The following is a 22357-nucleotide window of genomic DNA, read 5'->3' on the forward strand; positions in this document are numbered from 1 at the left end:
AGGATCTAGAGCGGCAGATCTCTGTGGGAGGGTGCCGACTGTAGAACCCTTTCTATAAAACGTTGCCATATGCCCGCAGTGTGTCTGACCACGTAAGGCAGTTCGGCATCAGCTACGGCCCCTCGCATCAGTGCCTGCTGTAGCTCCTGCACTGTCGCCCGTCCTGCTAATAACCGCGTCTCCCACACATCCGCGTCCGCAAACCATCTGGCCGCCGGGAGAATCTGTGCTGCATAATAATAAAGATCAAATCGCGGGGCCTCCAGTCCCCCCTCCTCAAAGGAACACACAAGGGTACGGAGGGCTACTCTGCTCCGCCGACCCGCCCAGAGCAGGGATGTAAGCAGGGTGTTGAGGGTCCGAAAAATCATAGGCGGAAGCGGGCACAACGTGTTCTGAAGGACATACAGCGTCCTTGGCAGCATTACCATCTTGGTTATGGCCAGTCGCCCCATTAGGGACAATGGTAGAGTGTTCCAGAAGGACACGGAGCGCTGGAGAGACGCAATGTCCCGATCTATGTTACGGGCCAGGGACTGCCCCACCGACGAGGTCACATGATTGCCCAGATAGCGGAAACAGTTGTGCTCCCATCTGAGCCCCAGCTCTGGCCATTCCTCCTGGGGGACTGCTTCAAATACCGAAAGTGGGAAAATTAGGGACTTACTCCGGTTGATCCGCAATCCCGACGCCTCGCCGAATCGGTCCAGGTGGTGTAGCAATCTCGGTGATGCCAGATAAAACAAGGCATCATCCGCATATAGTGACAGTATGTTGCACGTGTCACCCACATGTATGCTCCATTGACTCATTTTGGTCTGTAGTAGGACAGCAAAGGGCTCGATTGCGAGGGCGAAAGCAGCGGGGAGAGGTGGCACCCCTGTCTCGTGCCCCGCTCCAGCCGCAACTCCTCGACCTCGCGCCTCCCAGGCGCACCCTGTCCCGAGGTGAGCTATATATAGGCTGTGGGGTTTTAGGTTTAAACCTATAATAACTGATAAAACCCCACTGAAAAAAAAATAGCCCTCACCAGTGAAAACATATAAACACTGAAAAAACACCAGCACAACCACAAACTATATGCCATTCAAAGAAAGGAAAAAGAGAGTGAAAGAGTAATTTTTTTCTTCCTGAATGGGCCAATACAATGTAACTTTGTTATACAAGCTAGCAGTAAGAAAGACTGGGCTAACATTATTCTGCTTGAGTTTTGTTGTGCAGGGATGCCACTTAAAATATTGCTTTATCCTTTTGCTTTTTTCAGTTTTGTGGTCTTTGGTCTAAAGATGCAGGGTTTAGACGCATGTTTTAGACCTTGTTTAATTGTTTTATAAACTGTAGAGAATCAGGAAATATCAAAATCATATTTGATATTTCGGCTGCGTTTGATTCTTTCACTGATAGGTAAAATGGCTGATTTCATAAGAAGCTTTACTAGCATGAGTCATCACATTTACCCAAAGAGAATGGGTAAAAACCCTTAATACATCAGCCCCCAGTTTCTAGTGAGTCAGTATTCATAGTAGGTGAATTGCCAACGCCTCAAGCTTTAAACCTTTGCTGCATTTGTCGGCCAACGGCCGTCGCGATCACTACCCAGTCAACAGTATCAAATGCCTTGGCCAGGTCTATAGAGACCAAGACCGTCTGCTCGTCCCTGTCTCTCACCTCATGCTGGATATGATTCAAGCGTCTTAAATTCATGGCCGTATTCCGCCCGGGAATAAAACCACATTGGTCCTGATGAACTAAGTGCTCCATGTGGGGCGCCAGCCGTAAGGCCAAGAGCTTGGTCAGTATTTTGACGTCTGCGTTTATCATGGTTATCGGCCGATATGACGAGGTGTCATGCTTGTCCCTCGCCTGCTTCAGGAGCATGCATATTTCCCCTTGGGCCATACTCTGCGGATCACTCCACTATCGAACGCCTCATGAAAGACCTGGAGAAGCAGCGGAGCCAAGACTTCCTGGTATTCCTGGTAAAATTCGTATGGAATCCGTCGCTCCCAGGCGACTTTGCGCGTGGTAAACGGGTCAACGCCCCACGGACCTCTGTCAATGTCAGGGCCAGCTCCTCCCTGTCTGAATCTGAAAGGGTCAACACAGGCAGGTCCTGCAAATACGGGAGATATGAGTACTCCGAAACGGCCGGGTCCGCTGTGTAGACTTGCCGCAGATTGGACTGGAGGACCCCAAGGACGGCCTGCTCCAAATACACCACCCGTCCGGTCAGGTCCTTCAAGGCCACAATACGCTCTGGAATCTGCTCTCTCCTCAATATCCATGGCAGGAGCCGCCCTGACTTATCCTCCTCCCAGTGAAGGCGCTGCCTATACTGGCCCAGTGTATATTTATCAAGTCTATCTAGTACATCATGTAGCCTGTAGCCTAGCGTGGGTGTCCAGTTCCTCCCGCCGCTGCAGGACACTGGGGTCCACTACAAGCTGAGCCTGCAGTAGGGTGTCCTCCTCTTTCTGGCCCCATACAAGCTCCCCTCACCACAGCCTTCAGGGCCTCCCACCTAGTGGCTGCGGATAAGCTCCCCTGTCCCCAATTAAGGTCCACATAATCCTCAATGGCCTTTCCCACATGCGCCTTTCCTATTTGATCCTTGAGTATATCTACCGGGAGCCTCCAGGTCCGAGGGCGAGCCGTCGAAGGCCCCAACTGAACCATGCACGCCACCGATGAGTGGTCCGACAAAAAGCGCGCCCGGTGAGTCACTTCCACTACCATGCTAAGCCCAGCATTCACCACCAGGACTCTATCCAGGCGGCTGTATGTATTGTGTGTGGGGGAGAAGCAAGTGTATACCTTTTGTGTTGGGTTCTGCTGGTGCCAAACATCTATCGCCCCAATGTTTCTCATGACCTCCCCGAGCTGCACAGTCATACGGGGTTTCGTGCCCTCCCGGGGCGGTGATCTATCTAGGACCGGGTCCAAAATGCGGTTGAAATCCCCAAACCAAAGTGTCGGGGTCCCCAGATCATGAACCATGACATCTTGCAAATCCCTAAAGAAGGCCGGGTCGTCAGTGTTGGATGCATATGAGTTTCAATCTCCCTGCCGTCCAGTTTAGCCCGGAGGAGCAGGTATCGACCGTTGATGTCCGCTTTCATATACTGCATGGCGAACGGTACCCACAGGGCCACCCAGATTAGGACCCCCCTGGCATATGTAGAGAAGGACGCATGATACAATTGTACACACCATTTTTTGGCCAACTTCTGCGCCCCGTCATCCACCAGGTGGGTCTCCTGAAGACAAGCAATAGACACCCCATGTCTGCGGAGGAAGGAGAGGACCCTGTATCTCTTAGTGCACTTGCCTAACCCCCTCACATTCCAGCTCAAAATTTTTTAACCCATAATGCGTACCCCATCCCGTCCCGCCACACCCTCTCGCTTCCAGAGCCATCCCCCTCCGGTGCCCGATCAGTGATACAATCAATGCCAAAAACAGTCTCCGTAAACATTCCCTTCAAGCACTCCTCCCTCCCCCTCCCACGAGCAATATAGCGGCAACAACCAAACATGCCCATATGCCCTTTCCCTGCCGTTGCCAGGACGTACACAGCCACCTCATTCGCCCAACTAGGCAAAGTTACTCAGAAACAAGAGCAAGTTCCTCCCACCCCCCCACCCCGACTCCGTGCAAGGCCCAATTCAAGACATCCTCACCGGGCTCATACCATCAATTACCAGACAATTTACTCTCCCACGTCCTCAAACCTTTACCACCCTCTACCCATGCCCACTGGAAAACCCTCCCCCCCTGTCACATCATGCTTCATGCAACCTCCCCCTACCTTCCTGAGGCTCTCTCACAAAGAATGGAGTTCTTGTCCCATAGCATACACTCCATATCCCCAACCACACAGTCAGTTCAAGAAGGATCCACCGTCTCAGAAGTCCCAACCTCCGCAGTCTCAGGGATCGCCGCAGCAGACAGTGACACGTCCTCTGTCTGGACTGGCAGTGTGTCGGGGACCAGGACCTCTTCATTCCCCGTGGATGTCGAGGGCGCCGTTCCATTACCCCCTCCGGGAGGCTCCAGAAGCAAGGCACCATCCTCTCCCACCAACACTCTATGCCTCTCCCCGCTTGCAGCTGCCTCGAACCGTCGTCTTCTTCTGCTCGTCCGCCTCCTCGGGGCTCGAGTTCCCCATGTGCTGCGGTTTCCTCCCCGTTCGCCAGGCGGCAGGTCGTCCCCTCGAATCTCCCACCATTCCCAGACCTCTTCCGGACATTCAAAGAAATGAGCCTTCCCCTGGGCCAGCACCTTCAATTTGGCCGGGTATAGTAACATGTACTGTAGGCCCATCTCCCGGAGTTTCTGTTTGACTCCCAGGAAGGATTTCCTTTGCTCTTGGACTTGCTGGATGTAATCCGGGTAAATGGAGATTCTGCTGTTTTCATAGGAGAGGTTCGCCGATTCCCTTGCCGCCTTAAGAATACAGTCTCGGTCTCTATAATTGAGAATTTTGGCAATCAGGGCCCACGGAGGAGCCCCCGGCCGCGGCGGAGGGACCAGCGCTCTGGGGGCTCGCTCTATTACAAAGACCTCCGAGAGACCCCCTCGGGCACAGCTGCGTTCTAATCCAGTCCTCTAGGAAGCGTTCCGCATTTCCAGCCTCTGCCCGCTCCGGCACGCCTAGGACCCTGATGTTGCTGCGGCGCGTCCTCCCTTCTGCGTCCTCCGCTATTCTCTCCAGTTCCCCGGTCGTAACCTTGAGTTGAGCAACAGTTTGTTTGAGAGACGCTACCTCCCCTTGCAGCTGTGTTATGTTGCCCTCCGCATTGGAGTCTTTGTCGGCCACTTTCCGTAGGTCCGTCCGCAGTAAATTGACATCTATTGAGACAGTCTCAATTTGGCGCTCCAGTGCCGAGTGTGAACCCTGGATCGCCTTCAAGAGCTCCACACGGGAGGGCTCCCTGGGCGCCTCCGCCCCCTCTTCTTGACCCGACTGTCGCGTGATCCTCTGGGATGGGGGCCTTTGAGTGGTATACTGTGTTATGGTGTTCGGCTGCGTGGAGTGCGACATTCTGTCTTTACGCATTTCGGGTGCCTCGGGTATCCCTTTCTACTCCCCGGTGGTCTGCCAGACCTTCAGTGGTTATTAACTACACCGCCTTTAGGGCAGCGTTGGACCCCAGGTCCCAGGAAACCTTAATGCAGTCCCACACGTATATCAGCCACCGCTACTCTTCCAGGGGTCAGTGACTGACCAGTCTCACTCCACTACTTCGAGGTGTCACCCACTGTCCTTAGCCACCACATCCGATGATCTATGGCCGTGCCCCCTCTCTGCTCCACTCACCACGCACCACCGCTTCAGGAGGGAGGAGGCCCCCCGGCCGCAAGTAGGCCTCACCCCTCAAGGGTACCACTTGGTGTTTCCGCCGCCACGGGCCCCTCCTTCCGGGGGAGCGCCCTCTCCGCCAAGGTTCTTTGGGGGGCCAGACCAACCGCTTCTCCGCTCACAGCCAGCGCCCCCTGGTAGGCTGCGTCTTGTCAGCAAGCCCCTATGCTGAGAGCTCTTCGCCGGTCCTCCCTCAGAAGCGGCTTATACCTCTGCGCTGCGTCCCACGCCGCTGCCACTCTGGACCATGTCCCCAGGCTGTGTGGCCAGTCCGAGCAATGCAGGGGGGTCAAGGAGAGCAGCCAGGTCCAACACCTGCTCCCAGGACCGCGATCGGGGGCCCGGGTCAAAGGGGACTCCGCGGCAGTGCGTCACCCCAAACGTCCACTCACTCCAGGCCTCCTCTACCTGAATCCGCTGTTCAGGGGCAGGTCCTGCACCTTGAGCCGGCTCCGGCGACAGCCTGCTGCAGGATCCTCTAGGGGCGGTGCAATTGGGCCTATCACGACCTCCAGGCCCTTAAGGGCCGCTACCACTCCCTGCGCCGGCCGGCATAAGGAGTCGCCCCCGCACCACTGCGCCGATCCTCCCACTCTCCTGGCCCCTATGCCCGGGGTCCCATGCGAGCAGCAGGCCCCCCGCCGGCAGCTCCGATCTTCTGGCCCGGCCACGAACGCTGTTGTCTGCTGATCCCGGGGCTCCCCGCCTCCGGGTACACAGGCCTATGTCCCGGGCCTCGCCCCCTGCGTCAGGCCGCCACCACCGCCTCACTGCTGGGTCTGCCGGTCCCACACATGACTTCCCCCGCATCCGATTGCACCCGCGGGGGGGGTCGGGTCCCAGCCGTTATGCCCCTCCGTAAATCCGGGGCAGGTTCAGGGATTTTGGCAAGTCCTCCCGGGCGCTCCGCTGAGTGCACTCACCGCTGCCGCGATTCTGGATGGGGGGCTCTACCTACCAGGTCGGGACCCCCGCAAGGCTACTCAGGACCGTGACACTCCGAGATCAGGATCCAGCGAGACGTTGATGCCAGTGCGGCTCCCGGACCCACCAGAGCTCCGCAGGCCCTCTCTCGCCAGGCGTTGTTTTTGTCCCCGGTCTCAGGCCTCAATCCTGGGCCTCTCGTAATTCCCAGTCCGGGGCTCCTCTGCTCAGTGAAATCCCTCGGCATCACCAGGCACGAGGTGTCTGAAATCTCACCCGGAGATGTCCCCAGGTGCTAGCAAGTCGTGACGTGATCGATTCGGCCCCTCATGAGCCCTCATAGGATATTTTTACAGGATTTCTAGGCCGTTATGCAGGGAGCCGGAGGAGCTCACGTCCTGTCGGCCATGCTGCTTGGCCACGCCCCCCCAAAAGTGGTTTATTATTTAAAAGTAATATAATATTTATTTATTAATTGTATTGTTTTAAATTATATGTATATGTGTATATATATTTAAATATGTTACATATATCTATATAATATTGAAAGAATTTGCAGCAATAAATAACCAATTGTTTAACTATTTTAATTTTAGATATTAACTGTAAAATATATTCAAAATTAACAAACATACAACAAACAAAAACATTTAAAATAAACATATTAGAATTCGTTTTATGTATTATTCCTTACACCTCACTAAATTTAGAAACATTTTTTGTGCTTACATTGATATTTAACAATCTTACACATTTTACAAAAAAATCAAGTAAAAAACGATATATATATACAAATCTAAATATAGTAAATATATAAAAACATTCCTGAGAAAATAATATGAACATTTCTAAACCCAAAATATATTTTTTAAAACAATACATATATGTGTTTAATTCTTTTTTATTAAGAAATGCTCCTTAAAGCATAGCATGACTTATACTTCCTTAATAATGACAGAATCAACACATATTCAATTTCAGTGGATGGTCATTCGTTTACATGGATCTTATTCCTATTCCTGGGTCATTCTACGCATGCCACATTCCCTCCCCCCTGCTTCATAGCCTGGTAGTCTAGTATCCCCGGTATGTCTGGCAGGGCCCCCATACTGTGTTCCATTTGTGTGGGCAGCCCCTACCTAAGTATATTGCTTTCTCTGCTCCCGCGCACCAGTCCATATCTTTTCCCCATCTCTCCAATCTGGCGCCCGATTGGCCCCCCAAAGTTGGGCGATATTCCTTTTAGCCACTACTGCTGCTATTTTAAGCCATATTAATGTGTATTTCGCCCATTTATCCTCGCCGGTCACACATAAAAGCAACCAGTGGTACTCCACTGGGATCTCTAGACTTGTGACTGATGACATAATTCGTGTCACGTCCCTCCAGTAGTTATGTGCCTTTCTGCATTCCCAGATAATGTGAAAGAAGGAGCCAACCTCCCCGCACTCCCTCGCACAGTACCTGGATATCCCCTTGCCCATGTTGTGCAGTTTCGTTCTGGATGCATATGATCTGTGCAAAATATGCTGTTGGACGAGCCTAAACCGGACTCTTGGGCTCTGGACCGCCTCTTCCCAATCGTTGTCCTCCAGGATTCCAACATCTGTCTCCCACGCTCCTCTCAGCCAGTCCACCGGGTTACGCGAGTTACATTGAAGTTTTTTATATGTTAAGGAGGTTGCCATACTTCTCATGGGGTCGATCACTAACCTATCCTCTAGGGGTGAGTATTCCGGAGGCATTTCCCATTTTTTTATATGCCTACTCAATGCATGTGTCAATTGAAGGTATTTGTATCTTTCCGAGTTCACCAGTTCCTACCCAGTTTACAGTGACTCAAATGCTATTTGTTCCTGTCCTCTCCAGATGTCACCCCGTTGCTCTATCCCCAACAGTTACCACTTCTTAAAACCAGAGAGTTCTCCCACCTCCCTTAGCATGTCGCATGTCACTGTCCCATAGGGGAGTCCTTCTAAAAAAACAATATTAAACATATTTAAAATCCACTGTAAGCAACAGTAGGAAAAGCATGAGACTTCAGAGGGTTAGATTTACTCTTCCCACCCAAGTCTGAGCAACAGTAAGGAACGCATTGGATTTCGGAAGGGTTAGTTTAACTATTCCCACTCCAGTTTAAGTAACAGCAGGGAGAGCATTGAACTTCAGAGGGGCTAGATTTTTTTATTTTTACTCCAGCCTTAGCAAAAGTAGTTTAAGTGTAGGACTTCGAAAGAATTTCATATCTGAGTGCAAGTCTTAATTATTTACTAAAAATACTTCTATACCTAATAATACATTATTGTATTATAGTAAATAGAAAAAAATTATTCTATAATATTTAAGATATGGAAACATTATAAAGTATAAAATATACATATTTTTTTTAATTAAAGGCCTTATAGTAACACTCACTTGACTAACTACAAATAATTCCAAATTTTAAAATAAACACCAAATTATTTAATTTATAATAACATTAAAAAAACAAATACAATATAAAAACAAAAATCGTTCCACAGACAAAACTTGTAAAACACTTTAACGAGCGTAACATTGTACAGAGTGAATTATAACTTAATCCATTACATATTAAAAAAATGAATACTTCCAACTAACTTCCAACCGTATTCTCCAACAAAACAGTGTATTAAAAATACCTTTATAATAAACATGTAAAAATTAAAATACACATTAAAAAAAATAAAACCCTGAAAAAAATTAAGCATTTAAAATATTAGGTAATGTAAATATTTGTTAGTTAATTAAGTATTTAATGAATGGTTACTACGCTACAAGCCCAACAACTCACTACTAAAATATAACTTACTAATAGTACAATTAAAAGGAACAAATTAGAATTAACAATATAACAAATAACATAAAAAAATAATCAATTGAATAAATAATTTGCAATAAAAATGAGTTAACAAATTAAAATTATATATATAGTTTCATAAAATTCCCACTTCATATGCCAACAAACCCAACAATGTACTGTCAAAATATAGCATACTATTAGTAAAATTAAATATACATTACAATGAACTAATTAAAATATAATGCAATAATTAAGCAATTAACATAATAACAATTAACTAATGAATTGACAACTCAAAACGAATTACCATTAAATATAAACTATTTATAATTTAATTAACTTGCCATCATATTCCCCTTCAACCCAACAAACTACTACTAGACTATAAATAAATATTTACATTTATAAATCAATTACTAAAATGCTTAAAATTACAAACTTATCCAACAATTCAAAAACTAGATTTGTACAACTACATTAAAGAAAACAATATAAAAAACAATATTCTTGAAGATTATATCAAATACCCCAAAAATGATATTCTTGCTAATGATATTCTATCCCATGATATTTTGGTAGTAATTTTTTTTAACTATATTCATGTCCAGTGATATTTAAAACTCAATGTTTTGTTTAAACGCCCATTTGCATGTACTGGAACTCTAATTTCTTATGCATGACATTCTTCTATACATATACATTATATTCTAATTTATGAATCCTTCCTTTTCAGTCAAGCAAACTGTTATTCTCAAGTGACAAACCCAGCCTGTAGAAGAGTTCAGATAAATGTTTAAGAAACCGCTTCAAAGTTCGCTTTCACAACTTTCAGAGATCTTTTCTTTATTTCAAAATTCCATTGATGGGAATCCTTAGGAAGCAATACGTCATGGCAAGGGAAATACGTAATCCATGTAGTGAGGTCCTGGCTGTGTCTACACTGTGTCTCCATTGCCTAGTAAAGGATTCTGTAATCCATGAATGAAGTTATAAACAGCAATCCAAGATGGCTTGCTGGGAAACATAGTTTGTTGTTAGCAGCTGCCCCTAGTGTGCTCTCCATGTGCGTACTGATTCAGTACAGACAGCGCTGTTACTGGTGACAGCATCCCTTTCTTTCTCTGAAGGGAACTTAGCGGTGCTGTAAGCAGCATTTCTTGAAACAGTATTTAGCCAAAAAAAACGAACAGCTCTGGGTTATAAAGCAACACATTTCTAGGGGTGCTTGAAATGTCTTCGTTTTTATGGTCTATTTCTGAAGATTTGCAATTTGCTATAGAAAACTGTGCCACTTTATTTGCCACTCGAGTACGACTATTTTAAAATGTCTTATTTAACACTAAAAATACTTCGATTAACATAATCTGAAAATATCTCTAATGCTCTTTTGTTTACTAACCTTTGATTTACTCTTGGAAGCACTTGGGTGTGAGTGATACAGAAATAGTTGACAAAAATGTCCGCTACATTGATAACTTTGCACCTGAGCTTCGAGAAATTATCACGGAGGCAAAACATATGGAGCAGCTTGGATTTACTGTTCCTGAACTGGCAAGAAATGTTGCGCTCCAGGAAGACAAGTTTTTAAGGTAGGAGTGAAATAGTATTGTGTGACATCAATTTATAAAGTACATCCTTACAGTTCATTTTATGTGTCTTATGTGTTTTCATTTTATTTTGCAAGGCACTCTCAATTAAGTGCTAGATGTAACTAGAAAATCCAAGAGTAAAGCAATAAGAATAGAAACTTACATCAGTATAAGAGGTCCAAACAAGTTACACAGGTGGGGCTTTTCCATAGAAGTTAGAGAGGTTAGAGATTCATATTATTATAAGAGGCCCAAACAGGATTTACAGATGACAACCTGATATAGAAGATGGTGAGGTTAGGGACTTCAGAAGATACTTAACATGAGTGTACTAATAAAGACGGCCAAGTAGGATATAATATATTTCTTGGGACATTTGAGCAGAGCCTAAGATTAATGTTAACTATTTTGAAATCTATCCTTCCAAATAATAGCCACTTAAATGTGCCTTCTCTACTTCGTATTCAATAAAATTGATCAGTCTCTTATAAAAAATGCCTCAAGGATTTGTCAGGTATGAATAATGGTATTTACTTTTCATAAACGCAATTCGACCATATCAAACTAAGGGCATGATTTAGATCTCGGTGGATGGGTCACTATATATGCCATAGGATATAATGGGATTTATATTTCAGGGGACGGAAAATCCTTCACTGTTGTGACAGAGTAATCCGTCCGCCGATATCTAACTCAGGCCCTTGGTCTCTGCAGTGGAAGCATGCCCAGTTTAAAGTAAATAAGTGAGTCTGCCTGGGGTACAGTTAGATCCCCCTTGGCGCCTATAACCACTTAAACAATGATTGGCTGCCATCATCTCTTTGCCATTCCAGGACATCCCCAGATTTATTGATTTCACAACTTCTTCATTATCATATGCAGATAGTACAGTATTAATTACAATAACTGAGCTAGCACTCCGTAGCCAACTTCTTTTCTTTTGATCTACTGCATTATGCAGAAATTAAACATCAATGCTAGGATATGCAAAATGAAGTCTGAAATATATCCAAAAATAAAAAACATTCCAGCATGGAGCTGGGCTTGTGCAGGACTCATACATTTTTTGTCTGTGCTTTGTCAGTATCTGTTTAAAGGGTTTCAGCTCTAAACATAGATTTCTTTGTGAATTACGATGAGGAGCTAGGCACACCATTCACAACCTTTTCTCCTTGCAGTTCTCAATGTATCGCAAAATGCACTTGGTGATTCAGATAAGTTTTTTCGACTTGCAGCGTACCTTTAGTGTATTGCAGCACACTCTTTTCTGTGGGAGAAAAGTCTGCTATTTTCGCGATTCACAGGTTTAATAACCACAAGATCTTGGTCATAAACCTTAATGCAACATATAATCTGTGCAAATCACATAATTCTCCTTGTCCCTCCCCTATTTTAGCACTCAACAACCTACTTTTAAATCTCCCTATACAAGAATGAAAACACACATCTGACTTTAACCTCCCTTTACCACCTGATGGCTTCCCCAGATGAAATAGCTGGGCACCTCCAACGTTAGTGAGGAGGCAGGTAACCAATTTGCTCCACAGAGTGGTTGTGGCTGCTGATGCAGTACTCCCTTAAGACCCAACACAGGACTCTGTAGCGTAGCATACCATTAGTGGGAGACACTACTGCTGCTTTCTTTTTCTGTCAACAATCTCCTCAACCCATTTTCTAAGGCATAGCTGCTAATAATGCTGCTTAGATTGCCACACATACTTACTGGTGTTAATTTTTATCATATTTCTTTATTGGTATTAATTGAGAGTCACCACAAATTGTGTAGGGTACAGTAATCAACATGTTCATAAGGTGAATGGACAGACACTTCCTTGAAGTTCAACAATCCTCACTCGTGTTTTTTTACTGTATTGCTTTCATAATTATGTCTTCCCCTTAGTGCATGGTCATATTAGGAAGGAGAACCACATCTATTTTCACTAAGATCACTTTACCATCACTGCTGCGGTGAGGCGCCCCTAGTGAGCTGAGGAGCCATCCTCGCCTAGTTGCTGAAAATAGGATACTTAAAACCGAGTTTGCCTCAGCCATTATAGTATTTGTTGCATGATGTTGTATTATTAGTAGAAAGCTCAACATGAACTTGCACTAAAAGAAAAACATAACAATGAAACTTGTAACTGTGTGGTAATGAAAAATGAGGGGCCGAATGTACAAAGTAATGTACAGTCCCACAGTCTGTGATTCATGAAATCAGAGGCCAGGCAACTATAAAATCACTGATTTAAATGTATGAAAGCCATTTTACAACTTGGAACAGACTTTCCAACTCTCAAATAGGAGGTGTTGTGAAAAGGCATTTCCCATTGATTTGTGAGTCAAATTACTATGGGCCTAATCACGATTTTGGGCGGAAGTATCGGTCTGGAACCACCATTATGATCTCTCCATGGTTGGAAACATCCATTTTGTTACGGCAGCTTTTGCAGCTGGGGGAAAAGCCCTGTAGCACAGGCTGCCATAGCAAAATGGATATTTGGAAACATCCCTCTATCGTGTGGCTGGCAAGGTGTGTGCCATATGGTGCAGAGATGTTTAAGGGGGCACCATAGGTGCCCTCCAGGCCCAAAAGCGGAGGGCCAGGGGCGACGGAGGCCCTACTAGGGGCCCCCAAAGTCACTATCTGCCTGCCTTTTATGGTGGGCAGACCACCATGAAAGGTCAGGTGGAAAGTGCCATCAAAATCCCGGCTGCAAAGTCGAGCCTGGCTCTGCCGTCATTAGGGGAGTATGGTGCATTCTGACGCAGCACGTCGGAATCCCCCCCATAGGTGTCACACTGACCTCTGTCATCCTAATAAAGCGGCCGGACTGAAACCTACGATGTCGGGCGGAAAGCCTCTGATATCTGGTCGGAGGCTTTCTGGCTGACATCGTAATTAGGCACTCAGTGCCAGATTTGCATTATCATTTGCGGTGACAAACCATTGATAGGTTGGGGACTTCTGACAGGGACAACTTCCACTTTGTGAATGTTGGTGAACCTCGCGGGAGCTGAAAATAGGCCAGCAGGTCACCTTATACTCAGCCCCACGCTCTTCCTTAAGTTTGATATTTTTTCTCTTAGAGGGTATAGGCTTTTAAAAAATATTTTCACATGTAACATAGGCAAACCCCGGGATGAATGTCTGCTGCCCGCACAGGTCTTCATCCCTCTATTCACAAGCATTTGCATAAGGTTGTACAATGCCTCTATGTAATTAATGCTAAGGAGTCTTGCGGTTTTACAATTTACTGCAAGTGCACATTTGGCAATGTAAATTAGTTGTATTGCTAAATCAAGTCCAGGTCATAAACTCGTTCGGCTGTAAAAAACGCGGGTTGGTTTTGCAGCTTGGACTTAGTACCGCAGGCCCATTGTGTTTATCCTCCAGAAAGAGGAAAAACTGTGGTGACCATGGAAGCATTTGTTTCAAAAGGCCATCTATCAGTCTCTTTCGTGCACTAGAGTGGGCAATAGGGGCTAGTTCTATTTTTTTGTTTTGTATATTTATTAATAAAGTTTGTTGCACATAAACACTACAATTTACAATCGCCAAGCGACACACCTACCAAATCCCATGTGAGGACAGTAAAAAACAAGCATTTACAATGCAATAGGTCTCGGGTTAATTAAGTTTGAGCTATTGGCATTGCTAAATATTGCAACACCAACTGCAACAAAAGTCTATAAATTGTAGGCCAAAAAAATGTGTATTTATTTTTGTAGCAATGGTGGCATGCTGCGCTTTAGATGACTATGTTTGAAAGTAAAGTGTGCCATACTGCGATTGCTACAATAGGTCATTGTGGATGCGTTAACAAATGATGTGTGCACTGATGGCTGGTGGTGTGTGTGCCTGTAGAAATTGTGCTCTGATGGCTGGTGGTGTGTGTGCCTGTAGAAATTGTGCACTGATGGCTGGTGGTGTGTGTGCCTGTAGAAATTGTTGGTGGAAGTGTGCACTGCCGGCTGGTGGTGTGTGTGCCTGGTGGAAGCATGCACTGATGGCTGGTGGTGTGTGTGCCTTGTGAAAGCGTGCACTGACGGCTGGTGGGTTGTGTGCCTGGTGAAAGAGTGCACTGATGGGTGGTGGTGTGTGTGTGCCTGGTAAAAGCGTGCACTGATGGCTGGTGGTGTGTGTGTGCCTGGTGAAAGTGTGCACTGACGTCTGGTGGTGTGTGCCTGGTGGAAGCGTGCACTGATGTCTGGTGGTGTTTGTGCCCAGTGAAAGCGTGCACCGACGGCTGGTGGTGTTTGTGCCCGGTGAAAACGTGCACTGACAACTGGTGGTGTGTATGTCTGGTGAAAGCGTGCAGTGACGGATAGTGGTGTGTGCCTGGTGAAAGTGTGCACTGACGGCTGGAGGAGTGTGCCTGCTGAAAAAGTGCACCGCCTACAGCACCACTCAACCCCCAACGCCTACATCACCACTCAATCCCCACCGCGTACAGCACCGCTCAACTCCCCACGCCTACAGCACCGCCCAATCCCCACCATGTACAGCACCACTCAACCCACAACGCCTACATCACCACTCAACCCGCAATGCCTACTGCACCACTCAATCCCCACCACGCCTACATCACCACTCAACCTGCAAAGCCTACATCACCACTCAACCCGCAACACCTACAGCACCTCTCAATCCACACCGTGTACAGCACCACTCAACCCGCAACGCCTACAGCACCACTCAATCCGCAACGCGTACATCACCACTCAACCCGCAACACCTACATCACCACTCAACCCGCAACGCCTACATCACCACTCAGCGCACAACGCCTACAGCACCACTCAACCCGCATTGCCTACAGCACCACTCAAGCGCCACAGCGTACAGCACCATTCAATACGCAACGCCTACAGCACCACTCAATCTCCATCGCGTACAGCACCACTCAACCCGCAACGCCTACATCACCACTCAACCCGCAACGCCTACATCACCACTCAACCCGCAACGCCTACAGCACCACTTAACCCGCAACACCTACAGCACCACTCAATCCCCACCGCTTAGAGCACCACTCAACCCGCAACGCCTACAGCACCACTCAACCCGCAACGCCTACAGCACCACTCAACCCGCATCGCCTACAGCACCACTCAACCCGCAATGCCTACAGCACCACTCAACCCGCAATGCCTACAGCACCACTCAATCCCCACCGCGTACAGCAGCACTCAACCCGCAACGCCTACATCACCACTCAACCCGCAACGCCTACATCACCACTCAACCCGCAACGCCTACAGCACCACTCAAGCCCCACCGCGTACAGCACCATTCAATATGCAACGCCTACAGCACCACTCAATCTCCATCGCGTACAGCACCACTCAACCCGCAACGCCTACATCACCACTCAACCTGCAACACCTACATCACCACTCAACTCGCAACGCCTACAGCACCACTTAACCCGCAACGCCTACAGCACCACTCAATCCCCACCGCTTAGAGCACCACTCATCCCGCAACGCGTACAGCACCACTCAACCCGCAACGCCTACAGCACCACTCAACCCGCAACGCCTACAGCACCACTCAACCCGCAACGCCTACAGCACCACTCAACCTGCAACGCCTACAGCACCACTCAACCTGCAACGCCTATCGCACCCCTCAATCCCCACCGCGTACAGCAGCACTCAACCCGCAACGGCTACATCACCACTCAACCTGCAACGCCTACATCATCACTCAACCCGCAACGCCTACAGCACCACTTAACCCGCAACGCCTACAGCACCACTCAATCCCCACCGCTTAGAGCACCACTCAACCCGCAACACCTACAGCACCACTCAACCCGCAACGCCTACAGCACCACTCAACCCGCAACGCCTACAGCACCACTCAACCTGCAACGCCTACAGCACCACTCAATCCCCACCGCATACAGCACCACTCAATCCGCAACGCCTACAGCACCACTCAACCCGCAACGCCTACTGCACCACTCAACCCGCAACGCCTACAGCACCACTCAACCCGCAACGCCTACAGCACCACTCAACCCGCAACGCCCACAGCACCACTCAACCCGCAACGCCTACAGCACCACTCAACCCCCACCGCGTACAGCAGCACTCAACCCGCAACACCTACATCACCACTCAACCCGCAACGCCTACATCACCACTCAACCCGCAACGCCTACAGCACCACTCAAGCCCCACCGCGTACAGCACCATTCAATACGCAACGCCACCAGCACCACTCAATCTCCATCGTGTACAGCACCACTCAACCCGCAACGCCTACATCACCACTCAACCTGCAACACCTACATCACCACTCAACCTGCAACACCTACATCACCACTCAACCCGCAACGCCTACAGCACCACTTAACCCGCAACACCTACAGCACCACTCAATTCCCACCGCTTAGAGCACCACTCAACCCGCAACGCCTACAGCACCACTCAACCCCCAACGCCTACAGCACCACTCAACCCGCAACGCCTACAGCACCACTCAACCCGCAACGCCTACAGCACCACTCAACCCGCAACGCCTACAGCACCACTCAACCTGCAATGCCTATAGCACCACTCAATCCCCACCGCGTACAGCAGCACTCAACCCGCAACGCCTACATCACCACTCAACCTACAACGCCTACATCATCACTCAACCCGCAATGCCTACAGCACCACTTAACCCGCAACGCCTAGGGCACCACTCAATCCCCACCGCTTAGAGCACCACTCAACCCGCAACACCTACAGCACCACTCAACCTGCAACGCCTACAGCACCACTCAACCCGCAACGCCTACAGCACCACTCAATCCCCACCGCGTACAGCACCACTCAATCCGCAACGCCTACAGCACCACTCAACCCGCAACGCCTACAGCACCACTCAACCCGCAACGCCTACAGCACCACTCAACCCGCAACGCCTACAGCACCACTCAACCCGCAACGCCTACAGCACCACTCAACCCGCAACGCCTACAGCACCACTCGATCCCCACCGTGTACAGCACCACTCAATCCACAACGCCTACAGCACCACTCAACCCGCAACGCCTACAGCACCACTCAACCCGCAACGCCTACAGCACCACTCAACCCGCAACGCCTACATCACCACTCAACCCGCAACGCCTACAGCACCACTCAAGCCCCACCGCGTACAGCACCATTCAATACGCAACGCCTACAGCACCACTCAATCTCCATCGCGTACAGCACCACTCAACCCGCAACGCCTACATCACCACTCAACCTGCAACACCTACATCACCACTCAACTCGCAACGCCTACAGCACCACTTAACCCGCAACGCCTACAGCACCACTCAATCCCCACCGCTTAGAGCACCACTCATCCCGCAACGCGTACAGCACCACTCAACCCGCAACGCCTACAGCACCACTCAACCCGCAACGCCTACAGCACCACTCAACCCGCAACGCCTACAGCACCACTCAACCCGCAACGCCTACAGCACCACTCAACCTGCAACGCCTACAGCACCACTCAACCTGCAACGCCTATCGCACCCCTCAATCCCCACCGCGTACAGCAGCACTCAACCCGCAACGGCTACATCACCACTCAACCTGCAACGCCTACATCATCACTCAACCCGCAACGCCTACAGCACCACTTAACCCGCAACGCCTACAGCACCACTCAATCCCCACCGCTTAGAGCACCACTCAACCCGCAACGCCTACAGCACCACTCAACCCGCAACGCCTACAGCACCACTCAACCCGCAACGCCTACAGCACCACTCAATCCCCACCGCGTACAGCACCACTCAATCCGCAACGCCTACAGCACCACTCAACCCGCAACGCCTACTGCACCACTCAACCCGCAACGCCTACAGCACCACTCAACTCGCAACGCCTACAGCACCACTCAACCCGCAACACCTACAGCACCACTCAACCCGCAACGCCTACAGCACCACTCAACCCGCAACGCCTACAGCACCACTCAACCCCCACCGCGTACAGCAGCACTCAACCCGCAACACCTACATCACCACTCAACCCGCAACGCCTACATCACCACTCAACCCGCAACGCCTACAGCACCACTCAAGCCCCACCGCGTACAGCACCATTCAATACGCAACGCCTACAGCACCACTCAATCTCCATCGTGTACAGCACCACTCAACCCGCAACGCCTACAGCACCACTCAATCCCCACCGCGTACAGCACCACTCAATCCGCAACGCCTACAGCACCACTCAATCCCCACCGCTTAGAGCACCACTCAACCCGCAACACCTACAGCACCACTCAACCTGCAACGCCTACAGCACCACTCAACCCGCAACGCCTACAGCACCACTCAATCCCCACCGCGTACAGCACCACTCAATCCGCAACGCCTACAGCACCACTCAACCCGCAACGCCTACAGCACCACTCAACCCGCAACGCCTACAGCACCACTCAACCCACAACGCCTACAGCACCACTCAACCCGCAACGCCTACAGCACCACTCAACCCGCAACGCCTACAGCACCACTCGATCCCCACCGTGTACAGCACCACTCAATCCACAACGCCTACAGCACCACTCAACCCGCAACGCCTACAGCACCACTCAACCCGCAACGCCTACAGCACCACTCAACCCGCAACGCCTACAGCACCACTCAAGCCCCACCGCGTACAGCACCATTCAATACGCAACGCCTACAGCACCACTCAATCTCCATCGTGTACAGCACCACTCAACCCGCAACGCCTACATCACCACTCAACCTGCAACACCTACATCACCACTCAACCCGCAACGCCTACAGCACCACTTAACCCGCAACGCCTACAGCACCACTCAATCCCCACCGCGTACAGCACCACTCAATCCGCAACGCCTACAGCACCACTCAACCCGCAACGCCTACAGCACCACTCAACCCGCAATGCCTACAGCACCACTCAACCCGCAACGCCTACAGCACCACTCAATCCCCACCGCGTACAGCACCACTCAATCCGCAACGCCTACATTACCACTCAATCCGCACCGCCTACATCACCACTCACCATTCACCTCCTGCACAGGGACATCTTTCGCCCCGGCACCGACTATCCCCGCGCTGCTTCTAATGGAAGGCAACTGGGGCATTCAGCTCCTGTCAGTGCCACTCATGGTTCATCAGATAACCTCCGGCTGCCCAAGTGCAGGTGTAAAGATCCACCTTCAAAACGGGCCCCTGGAGGACAAGGGCTCGGAAGTGCTTACAGCTCTGAACATATCGCTGGACAATGACATCACGTGTGCATGCACACGCACGAACACGCACGCACACATAGTGCGCCAGCTGATATAATAAACTTCTGTAAGTGAGCGAGAGGTGGTGTCCTATAGCACTGTCCTCGGGCACGCCGTCTCTTTGACTGATTGTTCCGCGTTGTTTGTAATTCCCTGTGCCTAAAAAATTGAGTTCCATTATCCTGATCTCGGGGAAAGCGCTGTGAAGTTCTAGAGCCATATTCGCGCTGTATAAAACTGCAAAAAAAACCTTTTAAATTAGATCTTTATGACAGCCCTCTGATAAGGAAAAAACCCGGATATTGTTTTTTCTGTAAAACATTATCTTAGTTTGCGCCTTCCACCACTGAATCATTAAAGTGCATGAGTTGAATATGAACACGCACTGACTTAAGGAGATATGATCAGTTGGAGAACGGTCATGAGTGTCCATGAATACCACTCTGTGGCAGTCCGCCAATCGTCTTCTGCAGTTCCCAGCATTTTGAAAGTATGCAGTGCAGTTTTTTTATGTTTGGGGATTTAAACAAACATATGTATGGAGGGGTGATAGTATTCACGGGACTACTCATAGTGACTTCCGTTTTCGAGTAGCGCCTCTTGCTGCAGTTTGCGCTTTCAGACTCTACTATATCAAAAACGTGTTCAATAAATGCCCTTTTAAAATGCATGTTTTTTTTTAACCAGGAAACGTGAATCCATACTTTCTTAGTTTGCAGTCGTAATGTTATATGATTCTGTTGATGAAGAATTTCAAGCACAATTAACTGGACCTTGGGATGTTGCGTGGTGTTCGTTCGTAGTGTGTGTGTGTTTTAAGAAATCCCCTGTTTGTTTCCTGCCTTGAAATCCTCTCTGTGGACTCTGTGGCCTTCTAAAAGTACACCAAAGTTAAAACAAGCTCTTCTAGCTAGAATGTATACTTTCCAATACACAGTGCGAACGGTGCCGGCAAGGATGAAGGTGCGGATTGTTCTGAGACGCTGCGAACCGTGCCGGCAAGGATGAAGGTGCGGATTGTTCTGAGACGCTGCGAATCGTGCCGGCAAGGATGAAGGTGCGGATTGTTCTGTGATGAGATACGCGGAACTAATATTCGTTTGTGACAAAATGTAACATCACAGAGAATCGGTATTCTAACACTTGACACTTATCAACGTTTATTAACTGCGAATACATGTCAGCAAAGACAATCATAACAAAAGAAAGTATGCAATTAGCAACGTCTAAAAGGGAGGCGAATTCGAAAGTTGCAACAGAAACATGAAAAAACAAGATTTCTCCGAACAGGGGCCCAACATATGTCTGGCCCGGGGTCCCAAAAATTCTCAAGAGAACACTGGCGGGAGTGACCCTATACTTTGGGTAAATATGGCCATTGTGAGTGTTGGGGACTGAAGAGGCGTTTTCAGCCCACAGGGGCCCTGTGCTCACCAAGACTAGCCACACAGAGAGGCGTGTGTTGCAAACGGGGTGTGGAATTGGTTTTGTGTTTATCGACTTACTGGGGCCTGTTGGGGAGGTAGCTGACGTGAAGCTATCCTCTGAAATGGGGGCGAGGCAGGTCAGAGGGATAGAAGGTTTTTTAGGTGGTGCAGGTTTGAGGTTTTAATGTTGTCAGAAGACAGGCCCACTTTGAGGGTCAATGGCCGTTTTGCAACCCGCAGAAAGAAGCAAAGGACCCTAGGGGCGGTGTTTATAGCCAGCTATTCCCGGAGGACCGAGGGTGGACGTCCCATATTTAGAGGTGTGGCGTGGGTTCCACTTCCTACCTGCCAACAGATTACGAGATTTGTGGGCTAAAAACCGGGTTGCGGCCCCGAGATATTCTGCAAACGGCCCACTATCCCTATCCGTTGAATAATGCGGGCTAATCATTAAAGTGTCGGTGAGGGCACATATCATAGGGGTAGCAGGCAAGGCAGCGGGTTTGATTTTGTATTTGTCGGCAGATTTAGGGTCTTTGAAGTTAGACAGGCGTTCTGCAGCCCGCTGATGTTCTGCAGCGCATCCCCTGCCGGTTCTGTAATGCGTATTGCACGTGAAGTATTGGCTGAGGAAATAGATCGGTGGAGAGAATGGGGTTTTATGGAGGTGTGGGGGTATTCTGTGTTTTACGGCAGATTGAGAGACTTTGGAAAATAGCCAGTTTCCAGCCTCTTGGTACTCAGACGTGAAGGGTGTGAGTACCACCCAGCACAGCCGTCGGTTGTTCAGGAGTGGGAAAGCAGATCTTGCGTTTATCTGCAAGTTGGTATAACAGCCATTTTGCAGCTGCAGCTTCCTCCGGAGCAATATTCTCTGTGTGTGATATGCGATCTCCCCCCACGCTCTCTAGAATTCTGGGGTGTCTCGGATGGCTGGGGAGGCAGCGTTAACCAAGAGGGGGG

The 22357-nt window shown here is 48.9% G+C and overlaps 1 protein-coding gene across 2 annotated transcripts in view; it reads left to right on the forward strand.

Moving 5' to 3' along the window:
* Positions 1 to 22357, forward strand: part of DNAH10 (dynein axonemal heavy chain 10) — a 2445728-nt gene that overhangs the window by 626055 nt on the left and 1797316 nt on the right. For both annotated transcript variants that reach the window (XM_078667623.1, XM_078667624.1), the window contains one exon: positions 10527 to 10696. In XM_078667623.1, coding sequence (XP_078523749.1) covers positions 10527 to 10696 — 170 coding nt within the window. The remainder of the gene's footprint in view (positions 1 to 10526; positions 10697 to 22357) is intronic.

This window comes from Lissotriton helveticus, chromosome 11 (genome assembly GCF_964261635.1).
Source record: "Lissotriton helveticus chromosome 11, aLisHel1.1, whole genome shotgun sequence".
Taxonomy (NCBI): domain Eukaryota; kingdom Metazoa; phylum Chordata; class Amphibia; order Caudata; family Salamandridae; genus Lissotriton; species Lissotriton helveticus.